The sequence below is a fragment of the Sesamum indicum genome, unplaced genomic scaffold (assembly GCF_000512975.1).
Source record: "Sesamum indicum cultivar Zhongzhi No. 13 unplaced genomic scaffold, S_indicum_v1.0 scaffold00128, whole genome shotgun sequence".
Lineage (NCBI taxonomy): Eukaryota > Viridiplantae > Streptophyta > Magnoliopsida > Lamiales > Pedaliaceae > Sesamum > Sesamum indicum.
Window position 1 is genome coordinate 327,126 of NW_011628055.1, and position 19,520 is coordinate 346,645.

Sequence of the window (19,520 nt, forward strand, 5' to 3'; positions counted from 1 at the left end):
GGTGGTCTCTGTGTGCATATAATTAAAATTTTAATTATGTGTGTAATGATGATCATATTAATGGATTGATAACATATGCAAAATATAAAAGAAAATCTTTCAGATATACTTAAAAAATCTTTAATCATATAGTAATAAAACAGGAGTATAATCATAACTGAAATTTCATTATCTGTAAGTTAATAAGATTTCTTCATCAATATCGTACTTCTCTTGTACTCTTCACTATGAAATCTTTTTTATTTTACTTCATTTTATTTTTCCTGAATCTAATCAATTGACTTTTCAGATAATTTGTAGCATATAATATTAATTGATAATCTTAATATCAACAATATTTTAAGCTATTTATGATGGATATGTGCCTCAACTATTTTCGCCGTAATAAGGATAGTTTAGTTAAAAAAAAATATTTGATTACAATAAATCAGTTTTAAATCGATTAAGGATAAATATAAATTTTCATTCAATATTTTTATTAATATTAATAAATTTAGTAAATTTTAATTAATACGAGACTTATTTATTAAATGGAAGCAATATAAAAAATATTAAATGTAATTTTTTAAATTGTAAGAAATTGGAAGCGTAATTATCCCATTTTGGTTTTTGGTCTATATCCGCACACAAACAACACTATAAAAACAATTCGCATAAACCCTCGGCAAGCCAAACATAGAAAAAGAAGAATCGACCTGAAAGAACGCATTTAGGGTTTCGAAAGTCGTCCAATTCTATACAATCAGCACCGTGTTCTTCCTCTGAAATGGTGCTGTCTTTCTGTCTTTCTCGTTTTTATTTCTCAAACGATTTTTCGATCTGTGTGTTTAAGGGCTAATTGATGAATGGTGCAATTTCTCTGTTGTATAGGTACCGTGGTATATTAATTTAGTTTCGCTTTGAAATTCAAGCAAACATAGAGTGATCAGATCTTCGCAGTTGATTGTGTTCTGGACCTGATATTCTTTTTTTTTTTTTTCAATAATACAAAACCCAAATTTTGAGAAAGTAAAACATTTATTGACAAAATAGGTTGGGTGGTCTAGGAACTTATCGACAGGGCTGTGTTGATTTTGATTATTCTGTGAAAGTTTTCTCATTTGGTTTGTTAAGGAAAGATCCGTATTTGTTGATTTTACACAGAACTAGTCTTCTTATTTACGCACAGCTCTAGTTTAGGATCAAGGGGTTGGAGCTTTGAGTTGGAGTTAGGGTCATCTCCTAAAAAAATTTGGGTGTTTTTTCAAGCACATCGTGAATATACTTTTTGCATGTTACAGACGTCGGGTCACGAAATAAACGGGAACTCCTATTCTCCGTCTGATTTGGACTCACCTGGAGGATCAGGCATGCAGCAACAAGTTCAGAAAGGGTTATCAAGTTCGGGCTCCAAGGTTTGCTGCTTTAGTAATATGATTGAACTTGGTTTAGACGGTGATAATTTTCTTTGTCCATCTAAAAGTCCAACACGAAAGAAAATAAAGGCTATTAAATGTTTTTAGTTTAACTTTGGTACAAAATTTATGCACTAAAAACGAGAATTCTGGAAAAAGGAATTTTCCATTTGATGCAGCATGATTACACATGCACCAAAAATGCACTTAGTCGGGATTGTTGCTACTTATATCAATCTTAGCCACATACAGCTTGAATATGTTTCTCAAGCACTAGTAGTTTTTATTTGCTTATCAAATATTGGTGGAATTAAATGTCAAATAGTTTGGCTTTTTTCAATTTTATTTTCCAGAATTTATGTTTATGCGACCTTTTGAGATTGTTTGTTTAATATATTTATTGCTACTATGCTTTTGCAGCATGGATCTCGTGACCATGAGAAAGACAGGGAGAGAGAGTCCTTCAGAAGCAGGGATAAGGAAAGGGAACGAGGTCGGGATAAAGAGCGGGACAGGGACAGAGATAAGGACAGGGAACGAGACAGGGATAGGGATAAAGAAAGGGAAAGGGATCGAGACAATGAGCGTGATCGCCATCACCGAGAACGTCATAGGGAGCGGAGTGAGAGAAGAGAGAGGGAGAGGACCAGAGATCGGGAAGATGATGATGACTATTACAGAAGTCGAGACCATGACAGGTGAAGAAACTGCAACTTCATTGATTTTCCTGTCATTCATCTTTATTTGTAACTCATCCTACATTCTATTAAGCTTCGGTTTCTGCCCCAAAAATTAAAATGAGAAGCTCATGAACATGGATTTATAAAAATTAGGTTTGTTTTTTCTAGCTGGCAATAATTCGTCTTCTGTCAACATCTTGGGTTTCTATTCTTCATTCTCCCTGATATACTTGCTATCTGTGAATTTCTGATCAAGGTGGCACATTTCTGATTCATTAAATGTTGTGGGTTTTCAGGCGGAGAGATCATGACAGAGATCGGGAGGATAGACATAGGCATAGGTCTAGATCTCGTTCGCCTAGGTCTGAGCACAGATCAAGGTCGCGTTCGCGCTCCAAAAGGTAGATTGAGGCTGTAAGCTTCTTTTTATTATTTGTAATTGTGATTTAGTTGGGGGTATGTAATATGTTTCAATTAAACTAATCTGTCTTGGCTTAGAATTTTGTATCTCACCTCAGAAGAGAGAGTTAACAGTTACTTCTCATTTTTAGATGACCTGATTCTTTTTCATATTTGCTGATTGCTGAATATGAAAAATCTACTCTTATTTCTTCAATGCTGTCCAGATGATAGGTTGATTTGGACTAACATCTCCCAGTTGGCTTGTGTATCTGTAATCTAGGAAGATCATCTGATAAAATCTCCCTTTTCAGTGGATATAGACAGGGTTATAGTTTTAGTAGTATTTGTAAATATGTTTATATAAACTATTTCAATCTGAGGGAATTGGAGATGGGATTAGCTGTTATATTTAGCTGTTGAAGTTGGAGGTGTAAGGCGATAGACCCATTCAGCCTTTATAGTCAAGTATAATGTGTTTGTGCTTTTTTGAATGATTTGAATACTTAACTCAAACTTGTCAATATTTGTCAATGATGTAATGTTGAAAGCAAGTTGATCTCTCTTTCTCTCTCTCCTTCTCCCCCGCCCCCCCAAAAAAAAAAAAGAACTAGCTGAATTATTGATTATTATTCAAGTTTGTGGACATAATGCTTGCTCTGACTCTGAGATGCATTTATTTGGCTTCATAAGTTGGCTGCAGTTCGGATGAAAATAACGAATTGGGATACATTAGTCATTGTCTCTAGTAGTCTTCATTTGATTTGGGTTGCACCTGCTAAATATAGTTTCCTTCAGTTTTGTTACTATATATACTTGTTTTAGTTGAACATGAATAATTATCACCTGTTTCATTTGTTCATGTCATGAATGATGCGAACTTTACAGCAAAAGGATGAGTGGTTTTGACATGGCACCTCCTGCTGCACTACTTCCTAATGCTGCTGCGGTTGCAGGTACAACCAAACAATTATTTCACATTTAAGTTACTATGATAACTTTAACTTTTTTCTTTGATATAGTGTGGAAAGTTCGTACCATAAACATGGTTACGTTTTGGTAAGCAAACTTGGTTCTTTAATTTGCATAATATGGAACTTTGGCCCTAGATTGGCTTTCAGTTTTTTCGTTTTATTATTTGCTTAGCGATGGAAACTGAGAGGGTTTTGGTTTCTTTTTGTGTTTGGTGTTTGTTTGTTGTTTTGTATGTCCTATGTTATGTTCTAAGAAGGCAATGTTGGGCTACTAGCCCCACTGTGCTGACAATGGGCGTGAGCCGACTTCTGTAGCTTTTATGTACAAGGAAGAATCGATACAGGTCTTGTTCATCTTCAACCAGGATTTGCATGTTTGGTAGTATTTATGGATATTTTTTAATAGAATATGCTGTTGGTTCCATAAGAGTTCAATTTAATTCATAGATGATAATCTGAACATGAATATTATTCAACAATTACCCGCTAAAGTTGATAATTCTCGCTTGTATAATTTAAGAATAAGAAGACTATATCCATCTTTAATTTCTAACTATAACTTGATTTGCATTCACAGGTCAGGTTACTGGGACGACGACTGCCATTCCTGGAATGTTTCCCAATATGTTACCTTTGGCATCTGGACAGGTTTCCTTACTTGATTCAGCTTCTAAAGATAATCTTACTTGATGGCAGTTTGGAGCACTCCCTGTAATGCCTGTTCAGGCAATGACTCAGCAGGTTGATTTGTCATTCATGTGCTTGTTTCATTTTACTTTTGATTATAAATCTGAAAGTGTTGTGTAATCAGGCTACAAGACATGCTCGGCGAGTCTATGTTGGTGGTCTTCCACCCATTGCTAATGAACAGGTGATTTGTTCCATCTGAATAAATTTGTAAAATAGCTCCTGTTTTAGTTATATATATAATTGTGTATTTATTAGTACTTGGTTTTCTTTTGCCTGTCAGTGACCTTATTCTCTCTGTTCTTCTCTTGCTTATTTCTGCTCACTTTGTTGCTTTTTGGCTTCTGCGGCAGTCCGTTGCAACCTTCTTTAGTCATGTTATGTCAGCAATTGGAGGAAACACTGCTGGTCCAGGTTTGTCAACATCAGTTGCATTCCCTTCTGTTTATTCATGCTGATATGATTTGTGATTAAGGATTTTGAACTTTCTTTTTGATTTCAGGAGATGCGGTTGTTAATGTTTATATTAACCACGAGAAGAAGTTTGCTTTTGTGGAGATGAGATCTGTTGAAGAGGCTAGTAATGCAATGGCTTTAGATGGAATTATTTTTGAGGTATTGAAGATCTTGTAAACCTTTTAAGCTGTTAACGCTCAGAAGATTGCTGAAACTTTATATCATTCACATTTAATTGCATCAGGAAATTAGAGAGCCGTACTTTCCAGTTCCTTTCACATGGGGTTGCATGCTATTATGTATATCAATCTGCATAATTCACCTAAAGTGGTTGATGTTTCATTTGATTTGATGTTCAGGGTGCACCAGTTAAAGTGAGAAGACCCAGTGATTATAACCCTTCACTGGCTGCAACTCTAGGCCCTAGTGAACCTAATCCCAATCTAAATCTTGCAGCTGTTGGATTGACGCCAGGATCAGCAGGTGGTCTTGAGGGTCCTGATCGTATATTTGTTGGTGGTTTGCCATATTACTTCACAGAAGCACAGATCAGGGAGCTGCTGGAGTCATTTGGACCACTTCGGGGCTTTGATCTTGTTAAAGATAGAGAAACAGGGAACTCCAAAGGCTATGCATTTTGTGTTTACCAAGATCTATCAGTTACAGATATTGCTTGTGCAGCTCTAAATGGGATAAAAATGGGTGATAAAACACTTACTGTTAGGCGTGCTAACCAGGGTGCATCACAGCCTAAACCTGAACAGGAGAGTGTGTTGTTGCATGCCCAACAACAAATAGCATTACAGGTGATGAAATTCACTATGTTAGGATTGTCAGCAATGAATTTCATTTTGTTCATTGTTAAGTTTTGCTAATAAATACAGTCATCCTCAAGTTTAGTTGATTTTATATTATTTGAAGCCCCTTTGATAGCAGATTGAGCTTTACTAAGTTGAAGATTAGCTGTACAACCATGTGGCTTTTATTGTTGCGGTTCTGATGTTGGTCATTTGACAGTCAAAAATTGTGGTTTAACTTAAATAATCCAACTGTTAACGTTGTTTTGCTCATTTCTTTTGCAGAGACTGATGCTACAACCCAGTGTAGTAGCTACAAAGGTCGTGTGCCTAACACAAGTGGTTACTGCAGATGAGCTCAAGGACGATGACGACTATGAAGATATAGTAGAAGACATGAGGACCGAATGTGGAAAGTTTGGTAATTACTTTGAACAACTTTTCACCTCTAAGTTGTGAATTTAATTTCTGTGTTCCATTTGTTCACCCCACTGAAGTTATCTTTTTCGTTTTGTGTTCTATTCTCTGTTTTACAGCCTTCTCGAGTCACTTATTGTGCGCCCCTCATACATACAGAAAACCTCGGGAACCTTATATCTAATAACATCTGATTCATACTCTCCTTTTATTGTTATAAGTGTGGGTCTCAGCATTTGGCATTAATTTGTGCAGGTACTTTGGTGAACATCGTGATTCCCCGCCCTCTTCCAAGTGGTGAGATGGGACCAGGTGTAGGAAAGGTCGGTTGCCAGTTGCTGTTCTTTCAATGAAAGATCATGTCCATTGCAAATTTTGTATTCTCATATTCTAATTGTTATTCTGGATGCAAATAATATTCCCGTGTGTAGGTTTTTTTGGAATATGCAGACATTGAAAGTGCTACAAAGGCTCGACAAGGACTGAACGGCAGGAAGTTCGGGGGAAATCAAGTTGTGGCTGTTTTCTATCCAGAAAATAAGTTCTCTCAGGGGGAGTACAATGGCTAGATTTTGGTTAGTTTAGTAGGTTGTTTCCTTTTTATGCAGCTTGTAGTTTATCCAGTGTGCGCTAGATTTTGTTGAATACCGTATGTTGTGTGTGCTCAGGGGACACAATTGGGGAATCGAATGTCCTGGGCTGTCAAGTTGTAGGCGTTGATCGTGATTGTAGAATGAATTTTTGAGTCGAGGACTTATTGTGTGAAATACAAATTAGTAAAAATTACAAATGTCTAGTGTCATCAACGCGCAATTTTTTCGGGAGGTGATTGCCCTTTATAAGGAATGCGATGGGCGCCAGACTTTAAGCAGACGGCTGCACTTAAAATAGGACTTTGATATGATGAAGGATTTAAAGAAAATTTTTCAACTACTCTAAGAACTTGAATCCACTAAAATTCGCATTATAGTTCATTAAATCAAAACTCTACCCCTTCATCAATTTGAATACATATAAAAATTTATAAAACTATACGCATTGAATCTTAGTTTAACAATAAAGTGTTTAAACATTAAAAATTTATCAGCGTCAGCGGAAGTGATATGATTAACATCGGAAACACTTGTTAAGATTAAAAACAAATTAAAATTCCTTATTTTTACGAAAGGTACTTGTGAATTCAAACCAAAATTTAAGATATTATGGTTTCAGTTTTTCAAAAAAATTATCGGACACTACAGTGTGTAAGTCTTATCTGTGGATAATGCAAGTATAGGACCTCAATACTAGGCACAGTGCTTTAAACTAAACTACGATGATGATTGTTCATCCTATACAGAAATGAACACACACACACGACTTAGTGTGAGATTCATTATGCTGAACATGTAAATAAAGCATGGTTGAACACTGTAGAAAGTGATTGAGGTCAATGGGTGTACAACAAGAGCCTTGAGTTCTACATTCTCAACCCTTGCCAAAGATGATGATCGAACTCAGCAGTAAAATGTTCCATGTTTTTAGTTATATTAGAGGAAGAAAAGAAACCTTTGGAGGTCATGCTCTCATTATGGCAGAGGATCAGCATTGTGCCATCCCTTTGCGCACGGGGGTATACTCATGAATTCATCAAATTCTTTAACATGAATGTCGCAACATTTCCACTGCACACCATCAATGAGCAAGAAGACATTACCCTATGCTGTCAAAAAAGAAATAGATTGAGGGGTGAGGGAGGTGGCAAGGAAACAGGGAACTGTGTATATTTTTACCCCTCTCATTCTGTCATGGAAAACGGCTGGGCCAGGATGGTAACTGCAAGCTGTATCATGATTGTCCCTCTCTTTAAAAGTTCTACCGCATCCCTTATTTTTACAAATTTGAGGGTGGTTTATGTCAATTATCTTCTTTGCTGGAGGTGGCTGGGCAGCTTGCAAACCACCAAGTGCATCTCCTGAAGCGTTGGAGGTTTTTGGATTCAATTCCCTGGCTTGTGAGCCTGGAGAGGTTTATACGTGAGGAAAAGTTATTTAAAGGTTAGGTTAGAAAACACAAAACAACACTTAATGATGGGGCTTCAAAGATTGGCAGTTTAAAACTATATATGCATTTTAAGAATAATATGAGCCAAATAATTCTTCAGCATATAGTTAGACCCTCGCAAAAAGAAATCAAGAGGATAGACAAGAAAAATATACCATGGTCAGAGCAGAAAAACCCTTGGCGACACCGTGAACAAGTATCTTTTGACGACAAATTGGTGGTGGTAGTTGGAGCCGAAACTGGTAGCTTTGGAGCTGCAGCTGCCTTTGCAAGCACTGGCTTCTCAGTTGTGTGTTTTCCTGTCTTGCACCTAAAGGAATAAATGTGATTAGCTTATATTTACAAATCATAGAAAATTCACAAATCAAAACCAGTTACAGATTCTGTTCAGGTGAAGAATGGAACTCCATGATCAAACTACATATAAATAGTGGAAATACTCATTGCACCAAAAAATTATAAGCTTTTACTGGCTGACAATAGATATTTTTCACACAAAAGGAATTAACACTTCACACCAAAAAAATATGTAAATCAATAGTCAAACTACACAGACACTTGAACAATACATTCAATAGTTTAACACCTTCAAGGCATAAATGGTTACAAACCATAATGAGATCTTGACAAGTTCAAATGCAGGGAAACCCCACTAGAAATGAATCCAGATGGTTTGCAGACATGAACATATGATTTATCAGATAGTATCAATCTCTGCCATATTTATGGTGGTAAGCTCAACAATACTTTTACAGTTAGAGTCATTTCAAACTAAAACTGCAGAAATATCCAGAGCTAAGTGCCCAAATAACAACTTACCACCAATATTGATACATCAATATGAGCAGCCAGAAAACAATGTTACCTGAATTGTCACAGTTTGAGGTCCGGAAAACATGGGCATAGTCTTCATCTAGATGGATAAATGTTATGCCCCATGATCTAGGAACAGGAAAGAATGGAATACAAAGGTGGGAGAAATGGCTACTTACCCAGGAATTTCCAAAAACAAACTGAAATCATGACTCCTTTTCTTGCAACAGCTCCATTCTTTCATCCCATCGTGAAATATTGGCTGGGAAAAGGAATAGTTATGCTATTAGTTTTGGACATGGGTAGATTAGCCTGATGGATACATCATCAAATGAGACCAAAAAACGAAAAGGGGCATCAAACTTACACCCTGACGAAGGGATGCAGAAGCAGGTGATGAACGCCATGCATCAGAAGAAAAGATTAATGAGTGGATATAAACTATAAAGAAGATGAAACATGGTAAAAAATGGAATGAAAAAGCAGGTCATAATCAGAAGATATGATGTTCAGGTTATCGGTCTTGAAAAAGCATGGAAACTGCTATGCTTCAACAGTTATCTTATTCAGTTATTCTCTTGTTCTAGTCAAACTTAAGAGAGAAACCAGCATCTGAGAAGTCGATCAAAATTGAATCATGTGGAAAAATGAATCAGCAAGCTTTCTCCTCATACAAATATCAAATAAAGTAACTATGATATTTTCCTTAGAACTGTCCTAGCCACCACACAAGCAACATTTTCTACCTGGCATTCTCTAATCTCTTTGTCTATCCTCATCAAAGCCTTCTACCAGGCATGGTGATCGAAAAGACATTCAGGAAGCACAAAAATCATCCATAGCCTACTTTACAGATCTAGCTCCATCTCCAATGCCCATTCTCGTCCCCGATTCGATATCTCCTTGAAATCCTCATCCTATTCTTGCATTTATTATTGGAAACAGCCTGCTGCTGCTCCACGGACATCATTTAACAACTCCAATTCTACTACTCCTAATGCACTCAAAGAGGTAAATAAGACCAAAATGTAAACTATACCCAAAAAACGAATGGTTCTAATCTCCCATGGCCAACACTCCTCCAAAAACACACACACGCAAACACCAAAAGAAGAAGAAAAAAGAACAGCATTCTACTCGGTAGTGAGAAATGAATCCAAGGAAGACACGCCTCCAAATTTGTTAACGCAAAGAAAAGAAAAAACAAAACAAGAGTAGCAAAGATTTAAAAAAAAAAAAACACGACCAACCGTAACAATGTTTGAGCAGTATTCCACCATTCAATCCAACTAGCTTAAAGTAACTGCGCGGAACTCAGATACTATCAACTGAGCTCTCTTCGTAGAATTGATCTTCCAATAATAACCCATACTTCGTCGATAGCGAAACAAAACTGGATACACAGTAGCATAAATTGCAATTCAATAGAGAGAGAGAGAGAGCACATACAGCATCGTGATAAGTACAGGAACCGTCTGGATTGTCGTCTTCGGAGAACATTGCGTCGCATCCGATCCTCTGGCATCTCACCTTCGCCATTCTCAGGTATCTCCAACAAGTCTTCTGGTGCGTGTGTGCGTGTTTGCGAGAGAGAGAGAGAGAGAGATTCTGTAGGTATTTACGATTTATTTATGCAAAATTGAAGACTTCATTGTTGAGCGTCGGTCAATGTACGCGGCCCGCTGTAAACCTTCGAATCTAGGCCCGAATTCACTAGTTTCATGCAATAATTCGGAGCCGGGTTTGAGGTCGGACTCGACACGCCCCCTTTTTATCTTTCTTTCTTTTTTCTTTTATTTCAAATTAAAATCCATTTATCTCAATTTTTAAATTTTACATGAATTTGTAGTTGAAATAATATTTCTTTGAATTGTCCACAGAGAAATCAACTTAGTATTTGAATTTATGTTTTGAGTGTTTTATTTTAATATTTTGGAGATAGAGAGAAAAAAATAAGGGGCAAATATTGTGTATTGGAGATAGATTATATATTTAGATTTGTGTAGTGAGGTAATTAAAATATTTTAAAATAAATGGTATAGGCTTTCATATTGGAATTTGAAAGACAAAAATCATTATTTATTGTCCAATCATATCTTTTTATATTATATATGTAATAATATATATATTATATATAAAAAAATTAAAAAATAAAAAAAAATACACCAGATAAGATGTAAAAAATATAAAAATAAATATTGAGTATATTTGAACTTTTCTAAAAAATGCCTAAACATGAAATCAAACATAGTGTCACAACTTATAAACGAAGATTAATTCATTAATCGCACTTTTATGCTATCAAAAATTAGTTATACTAAAATACAAATTACAAGTATACTAAAATTTGTCCTTTTCAAAAATTGGGCCACAATCCATAAGTACAAACCTTTTCTTGATCAAACCAAATAATATTACCCGAAAGTGGAGTTTGAGATTTAAAAACTTCCAATACATCAAGCTAAGCTAATATGAGTAGAGAAGATCATTTGAAAGTGTCATTGAGCTCTTACAGAAAGAAGTAATATCGAAACCTTATAATTAAAAGGATGTGCATTTAGAAGTGAATCGAATTCCACTTAGTCAACAGCAAAAGAATATCGAAAACTGTATCGATGTGTACTTGCACAGCTCTTTAAGCATGTAAAGTATTTACACGTCCTGTAATATTAAGGCTATAGATATGTACACAATAATAATCTATGTTAGTCTCTCCATGCCTGAAGCATATCCATCTGGCTGCTACTTTTGCTTCTGCGACAAAAATGTTAACTCCACTTTGATACCTCTGTGTTACTATAGTACATTTGTGCTCCTGTATCCATCTCTTTAGACAAGAATGACCAAGAAAGTCTGTTATCCATTTCTAACAATAGAGATTTTTTCCTGCAGACATTTTTGAAGGAATATATCATAAACTGAAACCTCATATCTTGTTTCATCAGTGTGCATATGCTCGGTCAAATTAAGACTGCAAACAAGGTTAAAGAGAAGAGACGAAATGTATACATTTTTCTCGAGTTCAAATTCAATCCATGAAAAACATACTGAACAATACTGAGGGATCAACTAGTTCAAAACAAGTCCATGATAGTAGAAATGTTATCAATGAGCAGACTGGAGTGAGACTAGATGTGTTTGTGTGATGTAAAAGATGGAATACCACCTCATTGTTAGTTCCATTCTCTGAAGAAAACCAGCGCATAAAAATTCCCAGGTGCATTAAAGCAGGTATCAATTTGAATAAGACGGGAGTTGTGACCTGTAGTATTATTTAGATCAAGTATTAAGAAAGCAAACCATGGGAATTCGTTTAGGCAGATGGAAAACATAAGAGATACTCACGAGGCTGAGAGCTGTTGTTCCAAGAAGAAGAAGATACATATTTCCCTCCAAATTTTTGACAGAATGTTCTGTGAGATGATTTAGAAAAGACATTAATCAAAAAAATTATGAGTTAGGAAATCCCAGATGCGCAACCCGGTAGAATAAGTTCATTGAGCATGACAAAATTTAAAGAATTTCAAGCATTAGTTCAACCCAAAATGTAGCAGAAGCAATTTTCACCATCAATTTAAGAATATAAATATTAAATAGAGGCATAACTGGGAGAATGCTGACAAGAAAGTGTATCTATCAATAGTGCAATAAATATATCTGACCGAAATAAAGAAAATCACCTCAATAAGATGTATATTTGAAGCACGGCCTAAGAGAACAAATGCAAATTCCCCAATTTGTGCAAGCAACACACCCACCTGTGAAGTACATCAATCCTCATGAATAGTAGATTCACACACTTTTATCAATAAAGAAAATCTAACCAAGGGTTAAACTTACAATGAGCGATGTCCTGAGACTATAGCTAAAGGCTTTTGTGATCACAGCAGCAACTGTTGTCTTGACAACCACCACCAAAATAACAGAGGCAAGCAATATATCCACATGTGTCCACAGGAAATGCACATGTATGAGCATTCCAATACTAGAGAGGAAAAGAGCAGCAAAGAAGTTACGAATTGGTTCGACCTGCAAAGAAGATGTACTTAGAAATAAGCTAATACATATTCAAAGCCCCAGAATAATTATGGCCACCGAACAAGCTAAAAACATTGGCAAGTACATTTTTCACAGTGAGCTCAAACTATCAAGTTGAACTATCATTACACACTCTTGTAAACGTTGCATATCTTCTAAAACAGAAAAGGAAACGCCAGGAAACTAGAACTGTGAGAAAAGCATGTGCGACAATGTGAGCTTGGCAGAGTTTCAGAACATACTCCATCAGAATGCAGGTAAAGCTACAACTAAGCAGCTATCATAAGAACCTTTTATCATCAGTACCATCTAAAATTCAGTAATGCACCTGTCCGGCACTAGGGAAATAAAAAACCATTACTTTAACCAGCAGTGAATCGTGAGCAAAGCAAGCCTTTTATTTATATGTGCAAACTGGTAACTTTAGTTTACAATAAAAGGAGGCTATTAGGATGGCTGAAAGGAATTTCTCAGTGGTAAGGAAAGACAACTTCTGAAGTTTCTGATGACAGAAATAGGACAGAAAAGTCTCTTCTGAGGGCTGTAATTAAGTCAAAGGTGGAAGCAAGAGATCATACAAAATTATATAGTTTTCGGATAATACCTGATCTAAGGTATGCTGAGCAAATTCAGTGGTTGATATCATGACCCCAGCCACAAATGATCCCAACTCAAGACTAAGACCCAGTTTATCACTGCACTGGAAAATGATAAAACATAGCATTAATAAGAAACATTTCATGCACAAAATTAATGCCCCAACATCTAGAAGAGCTCTGGTTCTAGACTGAAAGCATGAAAGAATGCACCCCATATATCATCTATTTTTATATGTTTTACAATATTTGCTTAGGACATGCAAGGTTTTATGAGAATACTGCCAAATACATGCAAGCGAGTATCTCTGTATAACCCAGAAGACATCCAAAATTTGCTTTTCATACAAGAAACTAGAAAAATCGTAAGAGGCCAGACATGCTGTCAGCTAAGCATTCAAGCTATGTGGCAGATCAGACTGTTTCCTTTGTCAAGGGTGACGTCGTCACCATTAGAAACAGTAGCACACAATAAGCTTCACCCTTGCAGGTCTGCTGCAGTATCTTGTCGAAAGGAAAAAGAAAATAACTCCACACCCCAAATTGGCTCTTGATGCTTGCCTCAACAAACCCTCAAGCCACTTTTAAACATAAAGCAACGCATCCCTCTCCATGCCCATGAACATATCTTCACAACTGTCTAATAGTCTCCTCCATCAACATGTTCCGCTTCCAAACAGACTGCAAGTCTGAATTTTAGATTTGTAGAAGCAGCACTTTCATGTCATCTACTAATATGCATTTCTCTAATGTAATTCCAGTTCTGCATCACAAGGTATGCCAGAAGCACACCGAAAAGGAAATCATCCACCACATGATGTATTAATACTGCAGATTGACGATACAATTATCATCTTATTCAGCCTCGCTTCTTTATATTTATTCTGTTATCATCAACAATTTTTTGACATACATGTTGATGTTACAATCATAAATAGCCCTACAGATAAGATGCATATGTATGAGGTTGACCATGTTAAAGACATCAAATGGAAAAGATTAGAAACAACGCCATAATGTATAAGCACTATGTTGTTCATAGTCCTTACCCATGCAGACATCAAGCAGAAGGCCACAGCAGCCAGCTGGTAGAGTTCATTTGTCTAAAAATCACATAAACAAATTCCATAAGACACAGAATGTTTTAAAAGTCAAATTCACAATCTACAAGTTAAAACTACATAATGGAAGAAAAACACATGTTCCACGGCAAAGTTTGTAGGCTATTCTCTTTTCTTGCAACCATCATCCACAAAACCCCAGAACTTTAACTAGCTGACCCGCAATCAACAATTGGAACAGTTAATAGCTTCCCCAAATTCACATGATAAACCTTCTCTTATGTACTACCACACACTAGTTGATGATCAGTGATAACCAATGTGCCAAAAAAAAAAAAATATTGTTGATAGAGGGTTTCATAAATCAAAGACTCCAAAGTTGTAGACCAACTTTAGGTCCCAACTGCATGCAGACATCAAGTTAGGAGCAGTAGCTACCACTTCTGATCTTTCTGCAGTAGTATCTCGGGCGTACTCCTATATATGCTGTCTGGAATAATGACTAGAAAAGGCTTCGAAAGATGTTTGTGTGGTATTTTTATGCAAATAGGACTTAATTATGTTTCCTCCAAAATAAGCACAAATATACAAATAACTTATACAATTCTACTAACTTGGCTTGATAGTTGCATCATCAACTTCAAAAGCCGAGGGACAAACAACCAAGTCAATATAGAAGCCACACTGAGATATATGGACAGAGTGAGTAGCCTGAAATCAACAGAGAAACCAGGTTCAACGGGACGGAATTAATACAAAAGACTAATAACAACTGCATTGAGCCGGACATACAATTTTCCCATGGAGAGCATTCCTCGCAGGATACCACTGTTACCTCCCAGAACAGGGAGTAAAGCAAATAACAAGCCCACTGCACAGTCCTGTAAGATTACTCCAACAGAGAAGAATGACAACCACCTTATGTAAGTAAAGAGAAAATAAGCTGAACTGTTTCGGCACTGATTAACCAAAAGTTGAACACACCTGGAAAATAAGTGTCCCAATTGTCACTTGACCATGAAGGGCATTATTACTATTCCGCTCAACCAGAAACTTAACTACCTGAAGAGAGTTAGACCAAAATTTAATACCAAGATGAGGACAATTCCTGACAACTCCTCTCATGTCTGAAGGCAGTCAAGGAAAGCAGGTTAGGTTAAAATGAGTACATAATTTGTTTCACCATATGCTGATTCATTAAAATATGTTTGAGAGGAGATAATAAAATAATTACCACTGCAGTTGACGACATTGACATAAAACAACCAACAAATACACCCTCTGACAACTTTGCTCCACATAACTGCCACAATCGGATCATGAATTAGCATAAAATGCCTCCGACAATTGTCCACAAGAAAGACAAGCAACAGATTAGAACTATACCACTGCAGTTATGCCAGACAAGAAAATAAGGATGACTATCTGAAGCAGACCGCCAAGAACAGCAACAGGACCCACAACTTTAAGCTGCAGCAGTTATACATTTTAGAACATCCAGACGAAGAAGGTACAAAGGGACAGCTGTCAAAAATGGGGCAAACAATGGCACCTTTGACAAAGAGAACTCCAGACCCAAGGCAAATAGAAGAAAGACAACACCAAATTGAGCGACAGTCTCTACCTGAAAAGTGTATGGACCATCCCATATGAACAAAACATTATTATCTTTTGAAGCAGGAGTGCCGAAATAAGTAAGCAATGTCATAATATTCAATCAGTATGACAATCAAAGATCTTCCTTACATGAGATCAAGCAAGATATATTGTAAATGACATGAAGGTGCTGGGGACCAGATCACATAATCCTCCATCTAGGAATAGCATTTCGTGCTCTGCCCTCACTCTAGTGACTAGGAGTGAGATTTGCTTTATGGTGCCATAAAATTCGTATATCTCACTCTAATAATTGATAAACCGAGCTTCAAGAAATGAAAAGGTTTCAAATGTTGCTTTTATGAACATAATATATTAAGCCAAATTCTATTATTGCTGATGCTGGAGCAAAACAAATGCCTAAATAGTGATGAAGGTTTTACTTAGAGAAGAAATTAGTTGGTGAGTGACTCAAACTTCTGAAGTTTGGCAAAAGAGAAGAAAGGAAAAAGATGCAGAATTGGAACCAAAAGTTGTAACATATACCATGAGTTTGATCATTAAGAATTTTCTTAATAGTCTTAATCTTATCCATTCATGAAACTAAAAAAATAAGAATTAAGGCTCACTACAAAAGAATCATTTTATTGAACCATTTTCCAAGCCAATGTGAAAAATGTTTTTTGATAATTTTTAACTTGCATTAGTTAGGCTTACAGTAAATGTTTTAATTTTTATTTATTTTTAATGCTGGTTAATATGTTGAAATTTGGATGGTTCACTCACCCGCCCTTTCTTCCACACCCACCCTCTCTCCAGCTCTATGCGGAATAAGGTTGAGGATTGAGAACAAGTTGTCTTCTAACAAAAAAAGTACCAAATAAATGAATTTTTCCAGGTATTAAGCACATCTGACAAATATGGACATTGGCACAGCCTTATGCCTTAACAGCCAAGTAGGTGGCATAAAGCTGCCCGATGCCACACAAAGAACCAAATGCTGATCTCCTTGGTAACTTTTTGCATCCATGAGTATCTCCACACAATCACATATCCTCTACTTCCAGAATCCCAAGCTTAATAAGAACAAGTCATGGAAAGGCGCTGTCACGACAACTAATTCCCTCGAAATTTTAAATGCATTGATCACAGTTCTCTGTTGACCTTCTTGCCAACTGAAGTAAAAGCACATAGCGCGAAACTTAAATTTATGCGCTAAAATTTCACTTCAAAGTGTGCAAAACAGATGCAATTTCGTCTTATCCAGTTCCTAAATGTCACTTGGATATAATATTGTAAGATTTGGCAGAAAATTCAGCATCGCAGTTTTCATCAGTTTCTGAGGTAATCAAGGGCATATTTAACAAGTTTGACAACAAAGAATGGTATAGTTGGAGCCAGCTAAAGAGTTGATGCAATTAGTAAAAATGAAACTGAAAACTAAAAAAGAATAAGATTGGCAGAAAAAATCCTAAGATTTTCTGGAATGAATTTAATTAAAAAGGCACCCCTACTTGTGAGAAAATTTTCTAGCAGGACGTTCCCTAAGTATAATATAGTGCATTGTTTTTGCCATGAACTCTTAGATTTGTTTAAGACACTCCACATTTTACATTTACTGAAAACGTCCAAGGTGCATGGTGAAGCTGTTGCTCTCTTGATAATGACAAAAGCTGTGAAAGATCAAGTTCTCATTTCTTCTCTGAGTTCAAAGTCTCTAGTGTGTAAACATTGAAAACATAGAGCACTACTGACTTTGCAAAATTAAATAATATGCTGCATTAGAGCATAAACACCCCGATATTTGGAGGTCGACATACCTGTACCATCTCACTAATAAATTTTAAACCACCAGGTCCAATGATCGATCCTGCCAGAAGATAGCCAACAATAACCTATAATAATGGAAAATAGATGAGTGAATTTCAATTCTTCGAGATGCAGCTTAATGAATATGAAAGCAGCCAAAATGTCAAAGAATGATAAGAGCAAGTAACGACCAGCAAAAGCACAGACCGGTTGTCCCAAACAGGAAAAGATAATTCCACCAATGGCAGCAGAGACTATCACAACCACCAAGTCTGAAATCAGCCTACAGTAGTTCAGCATTTTAGAGTGACATGTCATCAAAACCACTTCAAAGTTAAACAGAAGCAAAATATTAAAAAGCTCACCTTCACGTGTATTTTATAAGAAAGGTATACAGGATGCTAAAAACTGATAATCTCTCTACATATATAGGCATGCATGTGGCCATTCAAAAGACATTGAGGAAGAATATTTACCTAAAATCTACTTGAAGTACTGGATATTTTGATTTCTTATTCGACATCACAAACACGTTATCCTGCAGTTATGCACAATGGGTCAGGAAAGTTTCATTTGAGAGAAGAATCGACACTAAAATCTGTGACATCATGTACTTTTCAAAACAAAAAGAACAGGTTCACCTTTTTATCTATGAGAGTTGTCATGTCATCAGAATCTTCTTTCTCCAGGGAGAAAACATCTTGAAATTGGAATGGTTTGGTACCACTGGCAAATGAATGCACAGAGTTAAAGTTGAAATGATACAGCCACATTCTGAGTTAACTAGAAGAAGATATATTATTTACTGGAGATGGAAACTCATTTTCAGTTTCTTACTTGGCCTCTTTAGTGTCATTCATCTTTGTCTTTTCATGGGTGATTTTAGCAACAGTCTCCAACTCTGCCTGTCGAATACAAAAGAATCTTATTTTAGAAAAAGCCAAAATAATATAGACCAGAAAACCCAACATTGTAATTATGGGCCATACCAAAAGCTGAACAAATCCAACTTCAATCAGTTACAAAAAAAAAAATAGCTAATCATCCAATGAAGCACACGATTTTCTAAAAAAATCACCGTGGTTTTATTGTTAGGAGTGTAAAAGAGATCAATACCATGAAACCAAATGACGAAATAACCAAGCCCTCAGGAATTTGACAAGAAGTTAATAACCTTTAAAACACTGTTGTAGTACTCCCAACCACAAGAATAAGAAGTAGTACTACAACTTTCCAGAAGCCAGACATGGAAATACAACAAACAATATACATAAATAGAACTTCTACATCAGATAAGCTTTGCAGATTGCCTGACAGATTAACATACATTGGAACAACTTGTATTACTTCAAAATTTTAATAATTAACGTTACAAGAAAATTAGCTTTGTGTAATTAGGATTCCATGTAGCTAGATGTTTTAACTAAATCAGTAAAAAGTATATCCACCTTGAGCGCATCTCAAAAGAAAACATAAATCTACCTGTTTATCAGCCACAGTACTGTTGAAGCTGCTCTCACCAGCACCTTTGGGACAATGAAAATCAAAACAAGGCAACATTACAACAGTTCTTTTTCCCACCTAAATAAAATCAAAATGTTTAACAAAAATGCGAAACATTATTGGGGAAAAAGAAAAAGAAAAACCTTCAGGCGCATCATTCTCGGAAAACTCCTTCTCCAGCACGCGATCAAACATCTTCGCTATACTCCCGTCACCATCTCCCGCCGCAGAAGAATTAATCAAATTCCCGTAAAATC

General features: G+C 36.1%; 3 protein-coding genes across 6 annotated transcripts; 1 reads left to right on the forward strand and 2 right to left on the reverse strand.

The window, feature by feature from the left end:
* The first annotated feature begins 635 nt into the window (after nt 1-635).
* LOC105179236 (splicing factor U2af large subunit B) lies at nt 636-6,606 on the forward strand. Of its 2 annotated transcripts, XM_011102838.2 has the most exons (14): nt 636-769; nt 1,281-1,394; nt 1,815-2,092; nt 2,371-2,475; nt 3,362-3,429; nt 4,025-4,095; nt 4,144-4,188; nt 4,259-4,318; nt 4,488-4,548; nt 4,637-4,749; nt 4,950-5,396; nt 5,673-5,808; nt 6,060-6,127; nt 6,236-6,606. In XM_011102838.2, exons 1-14 carry the CDS (start codon nt 767-769, stop codon nt 6,371-6,373), a joined length of 1,707 nt encoding a protein of 568 aa, XP_011101140.1. In that variant the 5' UTR covers nt 636-766; the 3' UTR covers nt 6,374-6,606. The 2 variants fall into 2 exon arrangements, with proteins under 2 accessions (XP_011101140.1, XP_011101141.1); XM_011102839.2 differs by lacking the exons at nt 636-769; nt 1,281-1,394; nt 1,815-2,092; nt 2,371-2,475; nt 3,362-3,429 and adding an exon at nt 3,765-3,791.
* Nucleotides 6,607-7,079: 473 nt separating this feature from the next.
* Nucleotides 7,080-10,289, reverse strand: LOC105179238 (cysteine and histidine-rich domain-containing protein RAR1). 2 transcript variants are annotated; one of them, XM_020691273.1, is made up of 6 exons: nt 10,110-10,289; nt 9,028-9,030; nt 8,840-8,922; nt 8,003-8,157; nt 7,577-7,803; nt 7,080-7,506 (listed from the first exon to the last, which is right to left on the reverse strand). In XM_020691273.1, exons 1-6 carry the CDS (start codon nt 10,197-10,199, stop codon nt 7,423-7,425), a joined length of 642 nt encoding a protein of 213 aa, XP_020546932.1. In that variant the 5' UTR covers nt 10,200-10,289; the 3' UTR covers nt 7,080-7,422. The 2 variants fall into 2 exon arrangements, with proteins under 2 accessions (XP_020546932.1, XP_011101143.1); XM_011102841.2 differs by having other exon boundaries at nt 7,080-7,468; nt 10,110-10,277.
* Nucleotides 10,290-11,161: 872 nt separating this feature from the next.
* Nucleotides 11,162-19,514, reverse strand: LOC105179275 (K(+) efflux antiporter 5). 2 transcript variants are annotated; one of them, XM_011102890.2, is made up of 20 exons: nt 19,407-19,514; nt 19,243-19,286; nt 18,598-18,665; nt 18,402-18,486; nt 18,237-18,298; nt 17,968-18,043; nt 17,772-17,846; nt 15,908-15,979; nt 15,742-15,825; nt 15,590-15,658; nt 15,340-15,417; nt 15,148-15,236; nt 14,970-15,066; nt 14,344-14,397; nt 13,303-13,398; nt 12,501-12,689; nt 12,341-12,418; nt 12,006-12,050; nt 11,827-11,922; nt 11,162-11,546 (listed from the first exon to the last, which is right to left on the reverse strand). In XM_011102890.2, the coding sequence occupies exons 1-20, from the start codon at nt 19,456-19,458 to the stop codon at nt 11,517-11,519; spliced, it is 1,539 nt and encodes a 512-aa protein (XP_011101192.2). In that variant the 5' UTR covers nt 19,459-19,514; the 3' UTR covers nt 11,162-11,516. The 2 variants fall into 2 exon arrangements, with proteins under 2 accessions (XP_011101192.2, XP_020546933.1); XM_020691274.1 differs by having other exon boundaries at nt 14,958-15,066.
* Between the last annotated feature and the right edge of the window lie 6 nt (nt 19,515-19,520).